The sequence below is a fragment of the Cyprinus carpio genome, chromosome B7 (assembly GCF_018340385.1).
Source record: "Cyprinus carpio isolate SPL01 chromosome B7, ASM1834038v1, whole genome shotgun sequence".
Lineage (NCBI taxonomy): Eukaryota > Metazoa > Chordata > Actinopteri > Cypriniformes > Cyprinidae > Cyprinus > Cyprinus carpio.
Window position 1 is genome coordinate 37,073,616 of NC_056603.1, and position 25,315 is coordinate 37,098,930.

A 25,315-nucleotide genomic window follows, 5' to 3' on the forward strand; every position below is an offset into this window, starting at 1 on the left:
TGCATTCTGTAGGAATGCATGAAAGATAAATGATTTTATACATGACTTCTTTTCTGTTTTCAATAATATACCTTCATCAGAGAGAAAAAAAGAGCTGTATTCTTGCATCAGTTTTTTAATTTATGCTCATTTAAAGGCCCTCCTTCTTTAAAGGTTATACAATATGCATATGCCTAAACAACACTAAAAATCAGATACTAAGATAAGATCAATATTTATAAAAAAAAAAAAATCCATTTTGGGTCCTGCCTGAATGATGTTCTTCACTGGCAGTGTATGTGAGCATGATGAGCGCTTTTTGCTTTAGAAAAAATATCTGATTATTTGACAATGGCCTTTTAATTAATGTATTTTTGCACCACTTGGCTTCTATATACTATGATTGGGAGAGCTTTCAGATGGATGAGTCCTTAAAACAGCCAGTAATTGAATCCGTGATTGATACATAACAGTGTTTGAAAATATTTGACATGCAGGTAGATGGATGCAGAGGGCTTGGTAATAAAATCTAATTTTTGTTGTTAGAATTTGAAAAATATGATTATGTAGCTTGGTCATTTATTTTGTTAGGTAAGCTACATTCACCAGTTTGTTAAGCCTACTGCTTTTAGAGCAACATTGCTAGTGATATAATAATGAATTAGATCCAAATACACATTTTCGCCATTGGCAAGTAACATCTGTGCTTCCTCACCTTCCTCAAAATGAAAACAGCCTCATTGCTTCATTGTATTCCAATAGCGTCTAGTTGCAGGGGCCTGATGTGTAAAATAAAAATGGGCATTGAAAAGTGCATATAGGATTTCTAAATTCAGGTTTATTTAGGTGTAATAAAAGAAATGTAAAGGAAATGCATGTTTGACTGTCAAAAAGTTCTGTAAGAGCTGATGTTATTTACAGAAAAAAAATATGATACCTAATTTTTAAAACAAGTAAAAGCACTTATTTTCCTAAGTTAATTGAAACACTGACCATCCAGCTTATTATGACTAAAATCTTTACATTTAAAGTCAGTCTTGGTTTGCAATCCATATGCAAAAAAAAAAAAAAAGACAAGGCAAGGCAAACAAATCCAAAACCATTATCAAAAGAAATTATCAAAATGAATAGTTGACCCAAACTGAAAATTGTCATGATCTATTCACCCTCATTGTGTTCACCTGGCCGTTGACTTCCATTGTATGGACAAATAAAACAGTGACATTATTTGAAGGATATGAGGGTGAATAAATGATTTTGTTTTTAGGTCAAATATCCCTTTAAGCAATGAAACTCTGCAGTTGCTCCATCTGGTGTTGTAAAATGGGACTTAAAGGCTCCAGTTGCAGAGATACACCAGTGCATGTTTCTTATCAGACTATTTAGTCAGGGCTTTTGATTCTGCTATCAAGTGTACCTCAACCACGCTGTACACAATGTTAATACAATATTGAAAATCTTCATTGAAACAATTTGTTCTCTGCTCTCAGAACGTTTTGTGGTTTTGAGGCTACTAATGGGGGTTGGGAAAAATAATCAAATATTTATCACAGTTCTCTCAATAATGATACCACAGACAGAAAATACAAAAAAAAAAAAAAAAAAGGTCCTTCTACTTAAAAGGTTGAAAATAAAGGCATAGCCCATCATACATTTCAAGGATTGTCTTTTATTTAGACAATTATATACATTAAAACAAATGCATAAAAAGATCATTTACAAAATGAATTGCTCAGAAATAATTGTAAACTCACAAGATTTTGTTGTGAATCAATGTAACAAATCTTTCACTGCACTAACAATCAATTCTTCATGTACTGCATGTCATTACCTTGAAGTTATCATTCTCCAAATCAGTCTCACATACGCTAACTACAAGAAATTAATATTTGGCATGACACATCAACTTTTCAAAATGCTAATTCACTGACATTAGTCTTTCAGAGAAGCAGAAATTTTGAAAGAAGAAAGTACTTTTGAAACAGTATTTCAGTTTTGTATTCACTATAGTTTTATCAAACAAAACCAAAACAAGTGTACAGAGACAAGAAAGCTAGTTCTGGATTATTTCTCTGCTATTTACTACCATTTAGCAAAATAGTCTTTTTGAAAGTGGCACCAATATTATGCATGCTTATGTTCATGTCGGTCTAAACAGACACATTAAGTGCATTCAAATTAAAATGTTTATCACACTGAACTGTCTTTGTGTGAACAGGCCTTATTCCTACTATTGTTGGGCAGATTCTATCATCGGGTTCATTTGAATTTCACACAATGTGTTTGGAACTGAAGCCTGAAGGTTGGACACTGTGTTCACTTGTGGACATTGCTTTTCTGCATGAGCTAATAGGCATGAAAGGCAGTGGTACGGCTTCTCTCCAGTGTGCACTCTTTCATGTTTTACCAGGTTTCTAGACTCAGTGAAACCCTTTCCACAATGAAAGCACTTCAAAGGTTTTTCTCCAGTATGGATTCTTTTGTGTAGCTCCGAGTCTCTGGCTCTCATGTAGGAATTTCCACATTCAGAGCAAACAAGAGACGTCACACCACTATGTATTTTCTGGTGCTGTGTAAAATAGTCAAGAAATAGAAAACTCTTCCCACAAACAGAGCACAAATAAGGCTGCTCGTTTGAATGCATCCTCGCGTATCTTCTCAGCAATGACTTCAAAACAAATTTTTGACCACGTATGTCCACAGCCAAATGGCTTTTCTCTAAAATGAACAGCAGGTGAAATTTAAGACTTTGCAACTGAGTGCAACCTTTACCTCACAAATGGCATGAGAAAGGCCTCTCATCTGTGTGAATTCTTATGTGATGCTTCAAATGTCCTCGTTGTGTGAAGCTCTTCCCACATTGAGGACATGTGAACGGCTTCTCTCCAGTGTGAATTATGATATGACTATCAAGATGTCCTTTAGTTGGGAAACTCTTTCCACACTGAGAGCATGTGTAAGGACTCTCTCTAGTGTGACCTTTTATGTGAATATTAATACCTCCTTTACGTGTAAAGCACTTTCCACATCGAGGACATGCGAAAGGCCTTTCACCAGTGTGAATTCCTATGTGTTCTTTAAGGTGTCCTTTAGATATGTAACTCTTCCCACACTGAGGGCACGTGTAAGGCCTCTCTCTAGTGTGAGTTTTCATGTGAATATTAAGATAGCTTTCTGTGTGAAACTCTTTTCACATTGTGGGCAAGTGAAAGGCCTCTCACCAGTGTGAGTTTATATGTGTTCCTTAAAGTGTCCTTTACATGTGTAAGTCTTTCCACACATGCGGACAAGTGAAAGGCCTCTCTCTAGCGTGAATTTTAATGTGAACATTAAGGTTTCCTTTACTCATGAAACCCTTTCCACACTGAGGGCATGTGAATGGCCTCTCACCAGTGTGAGTTATTATATGATCCCTAAGGTGGCCTTTTTGAGTAAAAGTCTTTCCACACTGAGGGCACGAAGGCCTTTCACCAGTATGAATTCTTATGTGATACTTCAGGTGTCCTTTTTGGGGAAAAGTCTTTCCACAATGGTGGCATGCAAAATAATTTTTGGCTTCTGTGCTTTCAAGTGAAAAACTCTCTGAAGTTTGTGAACCACTAAAAGAGTTTTATCCAGTTACAGAATTGGGAGTTTCCTGATTCTCCTCCTTTTTATTCTGTGCTTGACATTCCTTGTTCAAATCCATCAGTTCTAAAATAAACATAGTAACATATAAAAAAAAAAAAAAAATAAATCAAGAGGAACCAATTTTAAATTAAAGGACATTTAAAGGGCACATTTTGTGAACTGAAAGTAATTACTGAACAATCATGAATGAACACCAACCTCTTTGTTCTTCAGCCTCTTCATCATTCAGCATCACTGACGTCTTCACTCTCTACAGCAAAATCCATCTTTACCACAGCGTCATGCGGAAATTGTTATTACACCACACTTGATTCCTGCTGGCTTGAACCACAGTGGCCTCTTGATGGGAATGCTTCCAGCATTCATTGGTGATTTGCTGTGGGAGTGACTTCACTGAAGATTGTGTTGTATGATTTTCTATGAGGCATGGTGGACTATAGGACCAAATCTGTGAAAATAAACAACCAAAGCCTATTTTATACTGCCAGCTGTTAATACACAGCAGAATGACAATTAAATAAATCCCATGTCAGATTCATGGGCTAAAAGACAAGGCATATGCAGGTGTACCATGCACTTACCAATTTCAAAGTCCACATGGCATACAGATACAGTAGCTGCCACATATACTTGGACACAGAGACTGAGAGAACAAGCAGATCAGACGTGTCAGTGGCTAGTGGCACATCATGTTCCCTCAGTGAGAAAAACAACACTGCATGATTTCTTATGATGTGAACAGATCTACTTCAACTCTTCCTAATCTCTCCAAGATCTGTTGCAATATCTGTGAGTTGATTCTCTCTTTCCCCAGGTAAGGAAGTTACCTTTGTTTATGAGGCCTGGCCTATATGAGAGGGAGAGATTCGACATTCTCCATGTTGAAACAGATAGCATCGTTGCCGATTTCAGACAAAGCATCGTGCAATTATGGTAACTACATACAGTGTGAACTACATGCACTACAGAATTTAAAGCAGGGGTGTCACCACCTCTGCAGGAAATTGACACTCCAGGGGAAGGACAGAACACTTTTAAGTTTAAGAGGACTTTTAATGGTTAATTCTCAGCATTCTTAGCTTACACCTGCTGGAAAAAACACCTATAGTGATGGTTTTATAATATAGTTTAGCATTTTTCTACAAACCTCATTGTTGGCAAGGTATATTATGCTCAAGAACATTATTATAACTACTTTATATCAGTATATTGCTTGTTACATCAAGGCATATTAAGGTAAAACTCTCTCAGCACCTTCTGTTGGTTTTTCTGTTTTGTGTCATGGGATGTATACTTTCTGAAAAGCAAAAACCAAAAAAATAAAAAAAAGTTAAAAACTGGACTAACTGATCATCCACCATAATACACACGCTCCAGTGTTTGCACACAGTCTCATGGCATCACCCAGGTAACAACTGGTAACTTATTCTGATTTCGCAACACCACAGTAGAAGAAAAAACACGCGAGTACCATGTGGACAAAAATTCAACTTGGCCATTTTATCATGAATACCAATATACATTTTATAAATGCTATTATATTAAAATTTGTTATTCATGTGGGTTTAATCATAAACAGGTTGTACTTATTGTAGGACAGTAAGTACCTGTTTCCTCCTGGTTTTAAGATGCTTTTGGTGATCGGATTATAACTGGTCAACGCTAAATTCAAGTTAAAAGGGATTTAAAACTTTTTGTGGTCAGATCACTGAAAGCACATACCGAGGTAGTCATAAATGCATGAGACCACATTGCATTTTTGTAGCAGGAACAATATCTGTCCTGAATTCATCCTAAACTGCAGTGATGCACCACCTATTCAATGCCCACCCACCTAAAAACCATCAATATGGACGTGTTGTGAGAAAGTGCACCAAATTTGAAATTAGAAATTTGCTGCAATGCAAATTATGGTGGAAATTGCAGCCACCCTCCTTATTGCTTTTATTATACACACACACTTGTAAGCTGCATAACATGGATTCATTCATTTAATTATTTGCGCACTGCACTCAGCTCTCCAACAAAAGTGATGACAAGAGTATGATGAAATAAGAGGTAAGTGTCTTTACCTCTCCTTGAAATACTGCATCCTAGTAAGGCGGTATACTTCAGCTGCCATGTCATCAAGTGCCACTGAAGTCTGTCTCAATTTGAAGGATACTTGGAAGGCAGCCTACGTTTCATGTCCTTTATTTGATGAATTTTGAAGGATGCATCAAGTGTATCCTTCACGTCTTCCAATCAGCCACAGTCCTTTGCACACATTCCAATTAACAAAAGAGGAATGGCTGAAAATGAGTCGGTACGGGGCTCATTCAATTTCATTTCATACATGAAATACAAAAGAAATATCTTTAGGCATTATGTTTTGTGGTAACTTAATCACATAATGCTAAACTACCCTTGATGTAAACCACTCAGAAACCACAGATTGTCACTGTATAGTACTGAAAAGAAAGTCAGCTAGACTTTTAATATTCCACATTCCAAAGTTGTTGTTTTTTTCTTCTTAAAATATTTTAATAGTATTTTCGTGTTTTGACCATGGAAGGCGGAAACCTAAATGATGTTTCCATGCAGACTTAATAGATGGTTTTATTAAAGACCTTAATGCTGACGAGGATCCTCAGAAGCACTGGTTAGGGAAAGACTCATACTCACTAGGAGTCCACTTGTTATTGGATCACTGAAAATGCATTTTAAACCAGTTGGGAACAAGGCCTAATAGGTTAAAAGTCCATACTTATGCACCATGCCATAGGTTCTCTTGTGTAAACGAACACGGTGCACCAGTCTAAAGAATTGATTGCAGTCTGAGATTGTAATAGAAAAACCGTTTAAAAATTTGGACTGTTTCTTAATTTAATAAGATGACTCATATGGACTACTTTTATAGTATATAGTCTTTTTTCAAGCTTGACAGCCTGCTGTTGAAAACTGACATTCTATAGAAAATGAGTTGAATGAACTTTCAAAAAGACATGGAATAAATTCAAGACATAAAAAGTTTTAGAAAATGTAGTGCAAAGTAAATATATCTGCTTCTAATGTGTCAATGTCCTTTACTTTTATATATCAAAATGTCCGAGCTGCTAAAAAAAAGAAACAATAATGAGAACTGCACATACAGCAATTACTTCCACGTTCATTTAACATTACTAACACAAGACGGCGTCGTAAAATTGCTATCTTGCTTGAACACATCTGTAAATAAATAAACAAATAAATAAAACAACAGTAAACCACGTTAAAATGTTTTCTATCGATTTATGCACCTAAATCACTGAAAAATACTCGCCTAGTTAATTTCCTCGGACTGATAAACAGTCCGCGGAGCATCCGTAGTGAGTGACGTCACTGCGCGACACAGAAAAGCAAAATTAAAGTCTGGCTTTTATTTAGCTTATAGACATAAGAAATAGTTCAAGTGCCAAAGGGGGTATGTTTTGTGAAATAAAAATATTTAACCATGACAATATGGAATCTACCAATGAAAGTTTAACGTCTTGTATCTAGATTTTCACGATGTAAGTCACCGATCTCCTGTAAATTACCCATACGAGCATTAGCTAACAAATATATTTGCATACACACAACACATCGAAGATAATGAAAAATTAAATATATGTATATTTTTTAACGAATTATTGACTATTTATTTAGTTAAATGTTTATAGGCTATGTACATGTTATTATTGCAATCCATTCAACAAGAATGAACAAGCTGTCATCAAAAACGCTCCATTCGCGACATCCGATCGTACGTACTGTAGTAATTACGCATTACAAAGCTCGAACTGAAATTAGTTATACATAAAGCGCATTTAAAAGCCTGTAATAACCATAATATAGTCATGTTGTGTGGATACAATATATTTTAGTGCATATATAGATGAGAATGTACAGACAAATGGCTTTTTCGTCTGTCGTGTAATTTGGTGGATACTCTATATGTCTGTTACGGTAATAACTGCGTCCCCAGTCTGCCTCTGGCTGTTCCTTCATGTTTTTATGTACTACTGCATATTCGCTGAAATAATGTGTGCCTTTTGACAAAGTAGGGGTCTAGCCAGAGTCCATTATGCTGTACTTAAAAACGGGTCTAAATGTGTGCAGATGCTGTTTTACAGAGAAATCCTTATGGAGAAGAGGACTGTCTACTACTGAAAGTATTTTCTTGTTATTGAAATAGTCATTATGTTTCTGCTGTAGCTACTTCATGTTACAAATGCCAGTGTCGTTCCTGGCAATCGTGGTATACACACTTATCTGTGTACTAATGCACTAATGATGAATTACTGTTTCTGCGTTGAAAATAATATTTGTCTTAGTTTTCGAGTTACAATATCCAAACATCCTTAAAACAGTAATAATGTAAATTTACTAGAGAATCAACGCGTCCTAAAAAATGCATGCAATTTTTGATGTTTGGAAACTAGTTTATTTTTGGGTGATTAGTCTGTAACGCTGTTCTTTTTGACCCGTGGTAAAAGAGATTCTCACAATGATGCTCCTCAGATCTGTCAAGGACAAACCTTGCCCATCAAAAGATATGGTCACATATCCCTCATGCACAAAAGGGTGCTGTATTTCTTTCACAATTCCTATATTGTCCGTAAGTATTGTTTTCTTTTCTTTTCTTTTTTGTCTCAGTTATGATCCCATTGAATCCCAGAAATTTCCCAGTGACTTGAACGTTAATCAAACATTTTGACCTGATAGAGCTGCCTTTATAAGATGTGGTGGTGTAAGAGGGCTGTTCGGAGGAGGCCGTGGCAACATTCGCCAGCAGACTCTGGAGAACATTGCAGAAAATATCAGAGAACGCAAGTTTAAAAGAATTGTGGTGATGGCAGGGGCGGGTATCAGCACACCTAGTGGAATCCCAGACTTCAGGTAAAGAAGGACTCATAAGGGTCCACCTTTGAGATGTGGTTGCAGCTTCTCTCAAATCATATTTCTCCCACAGAACGCCTGGCAGCGGTCTTTATGACAACCTCCAACAGTACAATCTGCCCTATGCTGAGGCCATATTTGAAATAAATTACTTTCATCACAATCCAAACCCTTTTTTTGCTCTTGCCAAAGAGCTTTATCCTGGTAATTACCAACCCAATCTGACACACTACTTCATTCGCCTGCTACATGATAAGGGACAACTGCTCAGGATGTACACGCAAAACATTGATGGACTCGAGCGAAGTGAGTGAAGTTCTTTTGTCTCACGTAACTAATGGTAAAAATACATTTCCATTGAAAAATGCTACCACTTAATCATAAAAAACAAAACAAAAAAAAACATAATAGGTAATTTTATATATAGATAAAATTCATAAACTGTATTTGAAATTAATAAGGATAAATACTGATACAAAGAGAAAGATTAAGATTATTTAACTTGACATGCACAACATGGACTGATGCTCAGAGAGGCATGCTGTTTGTGCTGCTAACAAAGTAATTAATTGACATAATGTTCTCTTTTAAAATGTGAATGAGTGTATATATCAAAATGCTCATATATGTCCAGTGGACTGAAGTCTGTCAGGTAAAACAAGAGCCTGTTGAATACAATAAATATTTAGTTTACGCATAGAGTTACGTTTCAACAAGTTCGAGTTAAACTTAGATAGTGCAACTCAAAAACATGTAGTAGTACACAAGTTGTAACATAGTACGCCTTTACTCAAAACTAGTATAAGTTGTAACTTACACAGAACTGGTGCAACTGGCTCCAGATTCATATAGTAATTAGCTATTTAAATGAAATCTGTTATTTATTATTATCAAAAAGTCTAAAAGAGTCAACGTTTGTGTAAATCATTTATAAATGTCATTGACCTTTCACTGATTTCAGTGGCTGGCATTCCTCCAAAGATGTTGGTGGAGGCACATGGAACATTTGCCACGGCCACATGCACAGTTTGCCGAAGGGATTACAAGGGAGAGGAACTTAGGGTAAGTATGTGTCGTTGAACTATGGCATTGAATATTTTACCCTTGGAACTGCACTTCAAATAAACTCATTTATAAACAAGCATTTCACAACCTGATTCTGACAGAATATTCTTTCGCTGTGATTTGTTTATGGTATGGTTGTTGAAATAATAAGTTAATCTCCTGATTTATGGCTGTCTCCCATTAGAATGATATCATGGAAGGAACAATACCCAAATGCCCTACTTGTAAAGGAATCATCAAGCCTGACATTGTGTTCTTTGGTGAGGAGCTCCCTCAGCAATTCTTCACCTACCTTACAGACTTCCCGATAGCAGACTTACTCATTGTCATGGGAACATCTCTAGAGGTGAGGAAAAGCTGCTGGATCTGTTAATGAGCTTTTTGTAAAGCTTAGCTCTGGATTTGTACCCACTGAACAAATGCAGTGTGAGACCAAGTCGAGTCAAGTCACCTTTATTTATATAGCGCTTTTAACAATACAGATTGTGTCAAAGCAACTGTACAGCATTAATTAGGAAAATAGTGTTTCAATAATGCAAAATGCACTATTTTTTCAGTTAAAGGCAGTTTATCATTGAATTCAGTGATTTCATCATCCAGCTCAGTTCAGTTTAAATAGTATATTTGCAATCAAGTCAACGATATTGCTGTAAATGAAAAGTCCCAAGCTATGCAAGCCAGAGGCAAGGAACCAAAACCTTGGTAGAAACCAGGCTCAGTCAGGTGGCCAGTTCTCCTCTGGCCAGACGAAATGAGCAGTTCAATTCCATAACCCCTTTAATACATTTAAACCCATTAGTTGCCGTATTTAATGAGTCTGTGGGCCACGTCTGGTTGGCTTGCACTTACATAGTTGAGTCTTTAGGGGCCTTCGCTCCAGTGGACTATTGGTGAAAGTAGCTGCTTTTTGACACATTTCCACCCCAGGAACTTAGAAATTAATGATTTTAGTTATAGGAACACCTATAACTATTTAAACCAAATATTGCTCCTAATTCAGAGTAGGGTCTAACCCAGCACAATAGGAACTACCAGTGGCGTAAGTGTAAGTTGATTGAGCGAACAGATGTTTATGAAACATCGGCACTGCATATTAAAAAGCCATATAAAGACACAATTTACACATAGTAACTCCATGAACTAACTCCATTAACAAGCGATAGATGGACCAGTGCCAGGCACTTCTCTGTCCTCCATCCTCCAGTTGTTGACAGTAGTGAATGTCACGCTTAAATGACATTTCTGACGGCCGGCTTACGTCATAAAGGAGTTCCAGCTGGCGGAGCAAATGCAACCATGTTATTATTAACAGTAGTCAATTCTTTTGATAGCAGGAAAGTCTCTGTAAAACTTTACAGAATATGAAGCGCATGTGCAAGTGCATGTGCATCAAACAGAATAAAAATGCAATTCTGACTAAAATTTACATTGCACTACAATATTTCTTGTTGGAGAGGTTTAAAATTCTATGTGTGACAAATTGTATTTTATGAGAGTAGTAACAGTGATTATTGTAATGAAATATAAATTATGTTCAGAGTGAATGTGCGTGTTCCTCATATGAGTTTTACATTTAGTCTGTGTATTTGTTTATTATGTGATTTTAACTTCTGCTTTAAAAAGGTAAGGAATTACTTGTTGTGTGTGTGTGTGTGTGTGTGAGTGTGTTGTTCAGTTGTGTGTGTGTGTGTGTGTGTGAGTGTGTGAGTGTGTGAGGTTAGGGAGGTTTTGCAGTTGGCCAATAATTAATATGAGGGCATTATTCTAAAAATGAGAAATATAGTTCAAAAATAATTTGAAATGGTTGTGTTAGATTTATACCAAGTATACCTGTATATATATAATCTGCAGATCATTAGCAAAAAGGCCTTGGTTATGGAACTAAATCCCCAGCAGATGTCACTGTTGGGTTATCTGGTTACTGCTTTTAAAAAGGCCTGTTTTCTGCATTGTTAGGTGGAGCCCTTTGCCAGCTTGGCTGGTGCCATGCGTGGTTCAGTGTCACGACTTTTGATAAATCGAGATCTTGTGGGGCCATTTGCTTGGGGGTCCCAACGTCACAATGATGTGGCTGAGCTGGGTGACGTAGTTAGTGGGGTAAAAAAGCTGGTGGAGCTCCTTGGATGGAAGCAGGAATTAGAAGCCCTAATGAATGTTGGCGGAGACAAGGTAAGTTTTAATCAATCTCTGTTCTTACAGATATAAATTACACGAGTAGATGCATATAGATTAGTCTGCTGTACTCAGCAGAACATTCATAAAATTTTGTATTCTACAAGAGTTATGGAGAAATACATTTTTTATGCTCCTCTTGCCCCATTATCATCATATTTCATATACCTCAATTGCCAGAATATTCTTTGTGGCTTTAATTTTAAAGACTGGTCCAATTTAAAAACATTTATAACATTGGCAAAACATTTTTTTATTTTATTTTTTTTTTTTTTCCAAATTTCTGTCTTTTTCCTTAGACTTCAGTGAACAACCAGGAGGAGTGAGCAACCAAATTTCATCCTGACATGGGATCTGGAAATCCAGAATGGGATTGATTGTTGGTCAGCCCTTTGGAAAGCCCAGTCATTGCTTCAGTAGTGAGCATGCACTAGAGGGACAGAGTTTCATTTGTGGAAGAGGTGTACTTGAATATACTGGGTTGAGCATGATGATCAAGAACTAAATAACTAGGTCACCTCTACATACTGCAGGTAATGTGGTAAAATAATGAAAACAGTAATGATATTACTGTAGCTTAAAGATGCAAAACAAGAATTTAATTTGTAGTTTGTTTAGCTGGCTGTTATCCATCATCTTAAACAAATTTTATGACTGTGGTGATGTGATTAATTTGTTCTGTAACTAATGGTGGTTCTGAGTTAAAGTGAGTGGCATTCAGCTTGTCAGTTCATCTCTATGAGGTGGCCAGCATGAGGCAAAACCACCCTGATGAATAATAAAAGTTTTTTCTAGAATATGAATGGAGTCTTTATCTTATGTGAGTTTGAAAAAGTTGTCAAATGAATCAATTCTTTACCAAGAATAACTTTAAATGCAATATTATTAAAATACATTGAGAATGAAGTAGACAATGTCAAACCAAGCGCCATTATTGTAAACAAACATGGCACATACAAAACCTTTTCGCCTAGGTGGAAGACTGGAGTAACATCTCACAGCAAGAGCTGGCAAATCTGGTGCAGTACATAAGATGCTATAGTTCTTGAAGCAGCTGGTGACCACACAAGACATATTCACTTTGACTTTGATATTGTTTAGGGACTAATTTTTCCATTTCTGTTCATCAGATGCCTGTGAAACGTGTTCAGTTTATGTCTCAGTTGATGAGTCTTTTTATGTTAATACAAATATTTCTACATGTTAAGAAATTTAAGTAGAAGCAGTTGAATATATATGTTGACATAATTAAGTGTAAACTTTCTGCCCACACATAGATGCTTCATTTGTCCAGTATAAATAGCAATGCATTTTCTGGTTTGGTTTGTCATGCCATATAACTTCTTTACAGTGTTATGACATTGTTAGAGTGAAAGAAAAACAGAAGTTCTGTGCTCATCGCATTCATAAACTGCCATATATTGACACACAATAAGGGAAATAGTTGCAGACTGATAATGCAGAGGACTCATTGTTTGTCTGTTTTGTCTGTTGAGAAGGTGAACTGCGCAGTTTATTGTGTCATTGTGTCACAGCGTCTGAGTATGCCAGACACTACCTCTCTGTCTAATTCAGTTCGGCCTGCTGGCTAGTGTTCCTTGGTATTATACAGGGTCTGGACGGATAAAGCAAACAATACCCTCAATTATCCGACAATTCAAGATGTCTAATGGAAGAAACACAACATTTTAAGAAGCACATCATATGATATGATGGGACAGACTTTCAGTGAAAACACCAGAGCAGAATGCTGAAATGACAGAATCTGTGGAGGTTAAACAGAAGTCAAGCAGCAATGTTTTGGATGCTCTCACTGGGGACATATCGAATATGCAGATTACAGGTTGTTATAGAAGAGGGGGCAAGCGTTGAGCTGCGATTTCTGTGGCCTGAACAAGAAGCTTATTAGCTTGGTTGTTGAAGAATGGCCTTATTAGACAACATTGAGAATGAAGCAGATAAAGTGTGACAGTTGTCATAGTGTAGTACAAAACATGATTAGCACACACACACACACACACACACACACACAAACATTCAAATATAGGGTTCTTGAGTTCTCTGTGTACAGTAGTTCTTTGGAAACATCTATTGGTTCGATGTGCCATCGCCTTTCAGGGTTCTTTGAAGTGAAAGTATAGAGATGGTTTTCTAAAGAACCCTAGAACTAGAATGGTTCTACAATGGAATCATGGCAAATTAAAAAGGTTTTCCAACTGGATCAGGTTTTAAGAACCTTGTGCATGGTGACTCCTTGCATTTGAACATACCATACGGCATCAATAAGAACCTTGTGCATGGTGACTCCTTGCATTTGAAAGTGCTATATGTGGTTTAGATTGAGATATACACATACTGCACATTTTATTTATAATTCAGTAAGAGAAGGGGGAAAAAAGAGACAAGTGGGAATTCTGCCCAGGTGTCTGATCCTTTCTTTACTGCACACAGATGATGTGCTCAAAGAATAAATCTAAGTATGGTAAAATCCTTAGGGCTTTTCAGGAACTTCATTAGAAACTTTCTCATGATGTTTTGGAGCCTTCACCTCACTGTAACATTAGGAAGTCATATTTCAAACCTCTGTTAGAGAATAGCAGCTTTATCACAAATGTCTCTTTACACAATAAAGTTTACAGCAATATGCAGATTCCATTTTCAGAAGAATGAAATCAACCTCAAAGCTATACAGGATCTACAGTATGGAATATTTCAAATACTTTACCAAAATCAAATGTATCAAAATATGAAGTGCCACTTGAGGGACTGTGCTGTTACTAAATCACAAAGTTTGTACATTGTGGTCTTTTAATTTAAAACATTCCTGCAGACAATAACATCTCATAGATCTGAAAAATGCAATGCATTATGTATTTTGTATCATTAATCTTAACTCAAACTGAGACATATTTTGACAGAGCATGGCATATTTTAAAATGCTGTACAAATGTTCTAGGCACGACTGAGAATGTTTTGTTGCACTGAAAAGTCCACTATATATATATATAATATATATATATATATATTATATATATATATATATATATATATATATATATATTTTAAAATGCTGTACAAATGTTCTAGGCACGACTGAGAATGTTTTGTTGCACTGAAAAGTCCAGCAGGATTATTAAAGAACAACCAAATTAAACAGTTGCAGTCCAGTTTACAACTACTATTGTCTTTAGCATAAATTATGGCATTATTATGTCTTATGGACCATTTGGTGTTTGTCAACAGCAGCGTGGAATAAATCCTCTGAAGAACTTTCTGAATTCAGTGTTGAAGACAGTGTAGATAATTGGGTTCAGAGCACTGTTCACGTAACCCAGCCATGTCACTGTGCTCATCAGGCCTGGAGGGATGTGACAGGATTCACACAAGGCTCGTGTAGTGTGAACTACAAAAAAAGGAGTCCAGCAGAAGAGGAAGACACCTGTGGGAAGATCACACATTATGTCTCATATTCATTATCGAACAAAAGCACAATTTGGTGCATTTTCAGAGCATTTTCTGAGAAACTACTAAACAAACCTTATATAAAAGAGTACAAAAAATATGTTTAACACAAAACAATTAATTTTCCTTTGCTAATTAAGTAGTTTTTATTTAAATAATTCCAGTTCCTCAGCTTGTAAAAACTAGCAAAATGTTCACGTACATTAAAGGAACATTGAAGAAAGTTAGCAATACAGCACTTGCACACAAGTGGACCCTCTGTAGTAAATGGGTACCATCAGAATCAGAGTCCAAACAGCTGATAAAAGCATTATCATAATCCACATGACTCCAGTCCATTAATTAACATTTTGTAAAGTGAAAAGCTGTGTGTTTAAAAGAAACAAATCCACCATTAACACATTAAACTTTAAACTGTAGCTTCTAGCCAAAATATTAGCCCATAATTCATAATAAACACACCTCCAGTCAAAAAGTCCATTCCCTGTTGTCCTCACATCAAAATCCACTGACATAATTTTTTTAGAACTGCTTTGGACTGTTTTTGCTTATAAACATTGCTTGATCTGTGCTTATTTCTCTCTTGATTCAGGCGATCTAAAATCAGGAGACTTTTTTTTTTTTTTTTTTACTTTACAGTAGAAAGCAATATTATAATCGATCATTTATATTTTTTGTGAAAGCAATAATTTGAAGTTAAAAATGTCTTGATGGATTTACTGATAACTTTTTGTTTCATAATTCAATCAATTAATGGACTGGAGTTGTGTGGATTGCGTTGATGTTTTTATCAGCTGTTTGGACTCTTATTCTGACGGCACCCATTCACTACAGAGGATCCACTGGTAAGCAAGTGATGTAATGCTAAATTTCTCCAAATCTGTGAAGAATAAATTGATGAAAAAACAAAGTCATCTACAACCTGGATGGCCTGATGGTGAGTAAACTTTCGGCAAATTATTTTTTGGAGGGAACTATTAATTTATTAACTTACTTTATTAACTATTCACTTACAGTTGAAGTCTGTATGGGCCAAAACACTGCACTAGAATACATGTTAAAATCTACACTTTAAAGACTTTAACATTACAAGTTTTATTAACATTTATTAACAAGTAAGTGTCATGACCCTTTCTGGTTCAGAAAACCCATAAAGACTGCATGAGAGGAACTGTTTACACACTTCCACCCACATGAATTCCACATAAAACAGTATTTACACTACTGAAAGGACAATTTATATTAAGTCACTGCTTAAATGACTCACATCTGTGTATGGCTAATACAAGTGCTTTCAACAAAACTAAAGCAGCACCTGGATCTGCTTTTTAACCTTGCAGAATGCCTGGTTCATTACTGTAAATGTGTTTTTTTGTTGTTGCAAATTTGATGGAATTCAAAATGATTTTCTGTGATTGATGACAGCATGCCATAACAACCCCCAAGCCACCCCCCCCCCCCCCCCCCCCAAAAAAAAAGGAGCAGTCCAGGCTCAAAATATTTGTGAATGACTTTAAGAGCTCTGGAAAGCTTTGAATAACCCAGAAACCTGCAAAATCACGGCCATTAATTCTGCATTACACAATGCTGGCATAAGAATGTCTTATGAAAGTGACCAAACTATGTCAAATCAAATGTTATGAATAACGTGAGAAAAAGCTACACAACTAAATCTACCTCCTGTATATTATAGATATTAATATGCTCCTCCACTGGCCTCAGCTCTGCTGAATTATTCAAGTATAGTAATGGTATTTCTATAAATACCCAGTAATGGAGTTAGAATAAGTTTCAGATCATCTACATAACTTCAATAAGATGTTTCTGTGATGCAAAACAAATGTTTACATCTTTGGAAATGTTACCTCTTTCCCCACCTATAGCTGAGTTGCACATTCTGTGTACAAAAAAAATTGGAAATGTCCTGTTTTTACCTTGAGAAGTAATTTAAACTATAGTCATGTATAGTCATATTAAATAAGATTATTGACATGAATAAAATGTGTTACCACATAAAGCACAACTTTATATAGTTTATATAATTTTATATAGGAGAGAGTGGGGTAAGCTGTGCCAGTTTCCCTTAAAGGGATATTTTATTTAGTTTATATAATTTTATATAGGAGAGAGTGGGGTAAGCTGTGACAGTTACACACACACACACACACACATGTTGTTACAAATGTGTTTGACTTTCTTAGTTCTGTGGAACACAAATTAAGATATTTTGAATTTTGTGTGTGTGTGTGTGTGTGTGTGTGTGTGTGCATGCACACACGTGTGTGTGTGTGTGTGTGTGTGTGTGTGTGTGTGTGTGTGTTATACAGTACAGGTCAAAAGTTTGGAAACATTACTATTTTTAATGTTTTTGAAAGAAGTTTCTTCTTCTCATCAAGCCTGCATTTATTTGATCAAAAATACAGAAAAAAATGTGATATTGTGATATATTATTACAATTTAAAATAATTGTTTTTAAATTTATTATACTTTAAATTATCATTTATTTCTGAGATGCAAAGCTGAATTTACATACATCATTATCACATGATCCTTTAGAAATCATTCTAATATGATGATTCATTATCAAAGTTGGAAACAGTTCTGCTGCTTAATATTTTTTCAGAACATGTGATACTTTTTTAGGATACTTGATGAATAAAAAGTAAAAAATAAAAAAAAAAAAAAAAGAAGCTATGTTTTTAAAATATAATTATTTTGTAATAACAATGTACACTACTGGTCAGTAATTTGGGGTCAGTAATTTTTTTTTTCTTTCTTTTTTTAAAATAAAATCAATACTTTTATTCAGCAAGGATGTGTTAAATTGATAAAAAGTGATAGTAAAGAAAATATATTATTAGAATATATATTATTAGAATTTTTTTTATTTTGAATAAATGCAGTTCTTTTTAACCTTTTATTCATCAAATATATTATACAGCAGAACTGTTTCCAACACTCATAATAAATCAGAATATTAGAATGATTTCTAAATGATCATGTGATAGACTGGATGTTACATGTGACACTGAAGGCTGGAGTAATGATGCTGAAAATTCAGCTTTGCATCACAGGAATACATTTTTTTTTTTTAAAGTATATTCAAATAGAAAACTATTATTTTTAAGTTGTAATAATTTTTCACAATATTACTGTTTTTTCTGTATTTTTGATCAAATAAATGAAGGCTTGATGAGCAGAAGAGACTTCTTTCAAAAACATTAAAAATAGTAATGTTTCCAAACTTTTGACCTGTACTGTACATTATACTTAATGATGTCTGCTATGAACAAAGATTACAAGAAAGCACAATTAATATAATATAATATAATTAGTTCTGTCAAATGATTAATCTTTATTAGTGTTTGCATAATATGTGTGTTTGTGTATATTTATTATGCATATATAAATACACACACATACATATATTTTGAAAATATTTACATTTACATGACTATATCTTTCTATAATTCATATTATAATATATTTAATATATAAACAGCATATTTTTCTGAATTATATACATGCATGTGTGTGTATTTATATATACATAAATATACACAGCACACATACATATATTGTGTAAACAAAAACTATTATTTTGGATGCGATTAATCACGATTAATCATTTGACAGCACTAAATATAATATAATAATATGAGGTCATAGAAACATTATAGAAATAGAAATAGCTATACTTTTCCCTATGGGTCAGCTATGATTTAATATAATGAACAGGTTTTCAACCACAACAACAATAATAATAATGAAGAAGAAGAACACAAGTCTAATCTTTGCTATTATGTCTCTGTGTTAATAAATGGTGGCCTGGAAAAGAGGTTAAGGCACCAGGTGAACCATGACATCATAATTGGATAGAGGGATTTGCCTGTAGTTCATTTTATCTGTGTGTTCCAGAGAAATTCAACTTCTGTGGCAATTTCATTCAAAGTTTTGAAGCTTATAACTACCTGTGCACAATAATTAAACTGCTTTGTCGATTACAGTTCAGAAGCATTTATTAAGGAGTGTTTTTATGTCTTTTTCATTCTACTTTTTGAGGTCCTTAAATGAGTTATATATTATGCACTTTCAACTCCAACAAGACTGAAACAGACAAACAAATACACCAACGCTTACCCACAACAACAGGTAAAACCCTCATAGCTTTTCTCTCCCTTCCATTGATCTTAGCCCTCTTCTTTCTCTGAGCTGGCTGGCCATAATGAATGTTAGGGTAGGCCACAGTCTGAATGGGGCTGTTTTTGTACTCAGGTGGGAAGGGGCAGACGGGCTGTGTGAAGTCATCAAGCTCCTCAAGACTGGCCTGGGCCAAATCCCTCTCAATGACCCGGGGCAGAGACGCAGGCAGAGCCCCCAAGGGCGGGAGGGCGGCAGCCACTGCAGCATGCTGTAAACTGCGGCAAGCCTGGATACTGTTTCTCAGTTTGGCTTTGCGTGATTCTTCCCACTTGCGCAAGCCATGGAACACCCCAAAGTACAGTAGGAGCATAATGGGACATGGGATGAAAAAGGAACAGACAGACGAATAAACCACATAATTGTTGTCTTCAAGTTTGCATTCTCTGGGGTCTCTTTGAGGAACATTGTTTATTCCGAAGATGACAGGAGATGCCACAGCCAGCGCCAACAGCCATGTAGCAGAAAGTAATAGAATCTGCCGATAGTCAACATGTTTCCTGTTGTAGTTAAGTGGTATGGACACTGCTATGAACCTGTCAACAGAATGCATATTGAAATTTACCATCAGGACAAATAGGAAAAAAGCATTCTAAGCACTATGATCACAACAGAGCCAAAGTTCAGACTTAGATAGTTCTCAAGCAGTTTTGCTTCAGTACCCAGAGAAAACAAGAATAAACAAGTGTGTCATTTAAATTAAACAGAAAACAACTCATTAATGTTATCGTGAGCTGCACTGGCCCAACAGTATGCAAAATGATTAACATGAATGCTGAAAAGGAAAATCAATTTTTTATTTTTACATGGAGTGTTCGGTTTCATGTGCTTAATAGCCAATAATTCACTGCACAAAATATATTGTGGTTACCAGAAACCATATTTATTCTCGTTGCAAAAGAACCCATATTTAAATTAGTCTGGGTCATATTATCTTTTACTTTTTGCATAGTTTTGTTCATGGACTTTGATGATGAGGGCATGTCACGCATTGTAGCAACTGAATGTAATAACTGTACATAATGTAATAGGCTATGTATTACATTATTATTGTAATAAAATGTTCTTCATATAACAATTTTTTCAAAATGTAATAAAATCTTGAGCTCATAATGTAATAACAATTATTACATTATGAGAAATGTATTACATTATAAACTGACCAAAATATTGTAATATTGTCATAATTATAGTTATAATAAAGTATAAACAGCCCAGTATAAGGGACAGTCAAAATATTTGTGCTGTTATTTAGCCTATGTGTATAACAGCTAGAGATATAGAGATAAAAGCCCAAATGAATCTTAGACATGGACATATTATTTGCTTTGCTTAATCATTTCTTATACAAATTTATTTATTTTTAGAATTAATTTTTACATGAATGGATTAAGCAAAGCAAATATGTTTACACCTGAGATTCATTTTAGCATTTATATAGAATAACTAAACTATAGCTGAACTTTAGTGAGGGGACATTGTTCCTCTTAGCATCATGAAAAAAAAAACAACAAAAAAAACTTTAATTAAAATTCTGAATGCATTACAGATAGTCTAGTATGTGTGCAAAGAGTGCTCCCTTTATAATTTCAAATGAACTGAGCCTGTCACTGGTCTCAGTTCATCGGTTCAATGGACATGTCTGTGATAAGCTACACTGCAAACATGGAAACTGCAAAACACTGCAGACATTGTAAATAGAAACATCTGATGCTCTCCAGAGCGCAAATGCAAATATGCACAGAAGAGTTTGTCAAATATGTTATTATGTTATTATATATGTTTTTTGTGAGAGTGATTAGCTCCCTAAACTGGTCGTGACATGATGAACTGCTTTCTGTATGGATTTAATATGGAATGTTGCTTAAATACGGGAACAGTTGGCAATCCTACTTTGCATGTTTTAAACACTTAATGTTCTTACTTTGGCCATGCATTAAATGCACATCCTTGAAAGAGTTCAGTTTGCTGATATTTACTTTAAAAGTCCATGTGAAATGGAAGTTGCTGCCGACTGGATTTCAGTGTGGTGGCGTATTTCCAACTGAAACGGAATATTGAGTAGGTAATGTCCGTGGTATGATGACAACGACAGTGGTTACATATAAATTTATTTTAATTGATCAAATTTATTGCTAGAAACAATTCAGTTGCGCCCCTACTAAATTCTATGTCCTTGAATTGAATGCATTTTTTTATGAACAAATTTTGAAAAAACAAATAAAAGTTTCCAAAGTCTAATGTAGTCTGGGATAGATTGCATGATCTGCCTCAGGCAACGGCAGCAAGTTAAATGCACAATTCTTCAATTTAATACAAGTTATAATGTGAATGTACATCAGAGGATATGTTGAAAAATAAAGTACAACTTAAAATCACACATCATTTCTGTGGTTATAACTAGGGAAATCATCAGTAAAACAGCCTATGAAGAATGTGTCAGTTACGTGACATTTACCTCAGGAAGATAAAACTGTCTAATCATATCGCCAAAATTATAAAAACATTAGGCCTATACATTTGTGTAGAATATAAACAAGTTTTTATAACAACCATTTAAATGACTATCCTCCATTTTCATAGACAAGGCTTAAGCCTTATGCCAGACTTAAATCTAAGTCGGAGCTGTTTCAACTGAAAGAAACTTGCTCTGACTGATCTTAAAATATATCAGTGCCTTTATTTTGTCTCAAAATGCACACCAGTAATGTTTTTTTCTAAGGCACCTTTATAAAAAAATATTTAAATGTCCTAATTGAGCTATGGTCTAATCCTGGCTTAGTCTAAGCCCTGTCTGTGAAACCAGGCCTATATCTCAAAAATTAAGCATTTCATAATCACAAAATTGGTAAGCTTTTTTATAAAAAATTAAAGTTCACAATGTAGCCTAATAAGCTTAATTTTCTTTTAATAAAACTGATTATGTTTTGTGCTCAAATTTATTATACTGAAATATAATTATGATATTGTAAACATAATAATAATTGTTTTAAATTATGTGCTGGTATTACCTTGTGAACTTTGATTTAATTTTTGTTTTGTGTAGTGTTTTATTTATGTTATGTGTTTGTATTAAATTTGATTATTATATTATATGAAAAATTGTTATTACATTAAAAAATTATTATTACATTATGAGCTCAAGATTTTATTACATTTTGAGAAAATCATATTATGAACATTTTATTACAATAATAAACTTAATATTTATCACATTATGTGCAGTTTTTACATTACAGTATGTGCAGTTATTACATTATGAGACACGCATGTTTAACATCTTCCTGATTTGGCCAGGTTCTAAGTGAACAATCAATTTGTGCCAAAATGTGACACATTGCTTTTGACATCAACAACAGAAGACATTACATTTATTCTGATTAATTTTAATATTTGCATTTAGCATCATTGCTATCAGATGTGACCCATTTTTGGGTCACGACTCACCAGTTGAAAACCACTAATTCACAGAATATTGCTCATCTTAGCTTTCTTAAATAAAAATACTCAAAGAACGCTTTGTCCAGCACTGATATGCTGGAATATAGTCTTGTGCACAATAAGAATAAACTTCAAGACCAGCATGACCTGTTTCTGCAATCCTGATTAGGTCAAAATAATATGCTAAAAACTGATTATGCAGTCTGCATTCTTTCTCAAGAAAATGCCCAAGGGCTCCCAAAGCAACTTTTCTCATTCCTCAGGAAAAGTAATACTATACAAAATATCAGGGATATTAGACTGAAATTAAAATACAAACCTGTCTACACTGATTGCACAAAGGTTGAATATTGATGCTGTACAGAGCATTACATCCATGGTCATTAATCCATCGCAAACAGCCACATCTAAGGACCAGACACCACCTTGAAACTGGAAAGACAGATTTATTGTGTCAAGAAAGAGTTTTAATGAGCACACTTCCTCACATTGAAGAGCATATTCGATTCATTTCAAATAAGTAAACAACTTTTTTGGATATAGATTCAGACTGTCCTTGATTCTCTTAATGAGTCAAACTAACCTAATGAGCCTAACGAAGCCACAACTTGACTGATTAAATGTGATGTCAACTTGAGGATAACAAGATAAGTGGCCTAACCTAAAAAGCTTGAGAAAGGGATTCAAAGAGGGAGTTATTTAGGAGCCTATGTAGTAACTCTTTTAAGATAAACTATCTATCTATCTATCTATCTATACACATATACATACAGTATAAACACATAATGAATATGTTACATTTGTCCTTTATTATAAAAGATTAGAATGCAATCGTAATCATATCTGAAATTTGTCAGTTACAGTACACTACTTAAAACGGGTAGTCTGGCCTATATCTCAGCGCTCATTCTTTCATTCATTCACAATGACCTACAGTATTTTGAGATAAAGTAGACCTACATGCAATATAAAATGTACTTTTTGTGTATAATATATATTTGGGAACAAATTACACAATGAAACTCTCATTATGTCTCAAACACACAGTATTGCGCTTAAACAAAACACTTACCTCTGCATAGACAAACAGGGGTAAAACCAAAACTGCCAGCAGCAGATCTGCCACAGCCAAACTCACTATGAAATAGTTTGTCGTTGTCTTCAAGGCTTTTTCCTTGTAAACACTCAGGCACACAAGCACATTTCCACAAATGATCACTATGATGAGTAAAACCCCAAATATGAGAGCAGGAACATTGTAGGTAAAGAGCTCGGGCTGAAGTGTGTTGTTCACGATCGAGATATTCACAGACATTGTTCTTGATCCGAGCGAGGGCTTCTTCATGGAAACTTTTCATAAATGTCTCATGTTGTCCTGTCCACTGTGGTCCATCTCTGCTCATCTTGTGTTGGTCAGAAGACAAGCCATCTATATCAACAGCAAAGCACCAGATAGATGCATTGAGCAGGTCAGTCCATCTGCTGTCTCTCCATAAATAACACAGTACGATAATCTGTGAAAATCGCGAGCTGCATTTCATTTAAGGTGTCACTGCCATCTGCTGTCAAAATAAAACTTTTCGACGTTGAAAAAAGATAGTAGCTGCTTCAGCCGCTTAACCAATGGAGACGCACTTGCAGGCGGCGAGCTGACGGTCGATGTGGCGCTAAGGGCGCTCATTTACTATGGCTGCAGAGCTGCTTAGACACTCTGTAGGCTACTGTATCAGCACTCGTCCGTTATCACCCTGCCCATATTTTTTAATGGCTTTTAATTGTCCCCCCATGGTGTTTTTTTTTTTTTATAAAAATCATTTATTGAATAGACTATTATATTTAATTTTATATATTATGTTTAGTTGTAGGGTAGCCTATATAGTGGAGGCTCACAGGTTCTCATACTTGTTCAGTGAATATTTCTCAAGGTAGGTTTATTTTTAAAGTTAGTTTTTGTAGCCTACATCTTGTAAAAAATAAATAAATAAATAAATAAATAAATAAATAAATAAATAAATAAATAAATAATAATAATAAATGAATCGAAAAATGGCACTCTTATTGCAAATAGCCTAACTTATGTTATAGGATTCTCAGCTAAAATAAACAGCAAAACAATTATGAAATACAAAACTCATTCACTTAATGAACAGTAAAAGTTTACAGTGTAGGTTTTGAACAACAAATATGAAAATGAATAAAGTTTAAAACTTGTGAAGACTTTCACTAGGTATATAACAAAAAGAGCTGAAACAATCTTCAAAACTTATTTTGTTTGCTGGGGGGGGGCTGCAATGCTGTTTCATGCATTCAGAGTTGTTTACACTTAAAGAGTTGGATTCTCATGGTTTCAAAGTTTCAAAGAACAATTTGGATGTATGACGGAGTATTTCGGTGCCATTTTTACTTTCGAGGTCGTACAAGTTTCGGAGAGGTTTTTTTTCGATCATGGCTCTTCATGACGTAGACG

The 25,315-nt window shown here is 35.0% G+C and overlaps 2 protein-coding genes and 1 long non-coding RNA gene across 4 annotated transcripts; 1 reads left to right on the top strand and 2 right to left on the bottom strand.

Annotated features, from left to right (window-relative positions):
* Nucleotides 1-1,716: 1,716 nt before the first annotated feature.
* Nucleotides 1,717-7,450, bottom strand: LOC109083001. Its single transcript, XR_006155261.1, has 4 exons — nt 5,682-7,450; nt 4,191-4,906; nt 3,808-4,057; nt 1,717-3,672 (listed from the first exon to the last, which is right to left on the bottom strand). It is a non-coding gene; the product is annotated as an uncharacterized LOC109083001 (long non-coding RNA).
* Nucleotides 7,451-7,575: 125 nt separating this feature from the next.
* sirt3 (sirtuin 3) lies at nt 7,576-12,548 on the top strand. 2 transcript variants are annotated; one of them, XM_042728510.1, is made up of 8 exons: nt 7,576-7,781; nt 8,131-8,227; nt 8,335-8,508; nt 8,582-8,814; nt 9,470-9,570; nt 9,758-9,919; nt 11,530-11,742; nt 12,045-12,548. In XM_042728510.1, the coding sequence occupies exons 1-8, from the start codon at nt 7,694-7,696 to the stop codon at nt 12,069-12,071; spliced, it is 1,095 nt and encodes a 364-aa protein (XP_042584444.1). In that variant the 5' UTR covers nt 7,576-7,693; the 3' UTR covers nt 12,072-12,548. The 2 variants fall into 2 exon arrangements, with proteins under 2 accessions (XP_042584444.1, XP_042584445.1); XM_042728511.1 differs by lacking the exon at nt 7,576-7,781 and having other exon boundaries at nt 7,793-8,227.
* Nucleotides 12,549-14,878: 2,330 nt separating this feature from the next.
* Nucleotides 14,879-24,383, bottom strand: LOC109082994 (D(4) dopamine receptor-like). Its single transcript, XM_042728512.1, has 4 exons — nt 23,921-24,383; nt 23,168-23,280; nt 19,348-19,943; nt 14,879-15,184 (listed from the first exon to the last, which is right to left on the bottom strand). Exons 1-4 carry the CDS (start codon nt 24,191-24,193, stop codon nt 14,982-14,984), a joined length of 1,185 nt encoding a protein of 394 aa, XP_042584446.1. The 5' UTR covers nt 24,194-24,383; the 3' UTR covers nt 14,879-14,981.
* Between the last annotated feature and the right edge of the window lie 932 nt (nt 24,384-25,315).

What these genes read in the sequence shown, in the direction of transcription:
- sirt3 (XM_042728510.1), top strand. Translation starts at nt 7,694, where the DNA reads ATGCTGTACTTAAAAACGGGTCTAAATGTGTGCAGATGCTGTTTTACA. An exon ending in TCACAATTCCTATATTGTCC is followed by an intron (nt 8,228 to 8,334) that starts GTAAGTATTGTT and finishes TTGACCTGATAG; the next exon opens with AGCTGCCTTTATAAGATGTG. An exon ending in TCATGGGAACATCTCTAGAG is followed by an intron (nt 9,920 to 11,529) that starts GTGAGGAAAAGC and finishes CTGCATTGTTAG; the next exon opens with GTGGAGCCCTTTGCCAGCTT.
- LOC109082994 (XM_042728512.1), bottom strand. Translation starts at nt 24,193, where the DNA reads ATGAAGAAGCCCTCGCTCGGATCAAGAACAATGTCTGTGAATATCTCG. An exon ending in TGTGCAATCAGTGTAGACAG is followed by an intron (nt 19,944 to 23,167) that starts GTTTGTATTTTA and finishes TTCTGTTGACAG; the next exon opens with GTTCATAGCAGTGTCCATAC. An exon ending in GGTTTTACCTGTTGTTGTGG is followed by an intron (nt 15,185 to 19,347) that starts GTAAGCGTTGGT and finishes ATCTTCCCACAG; the next exon opens with GTGTCTTCCTCTTCTGCTGG.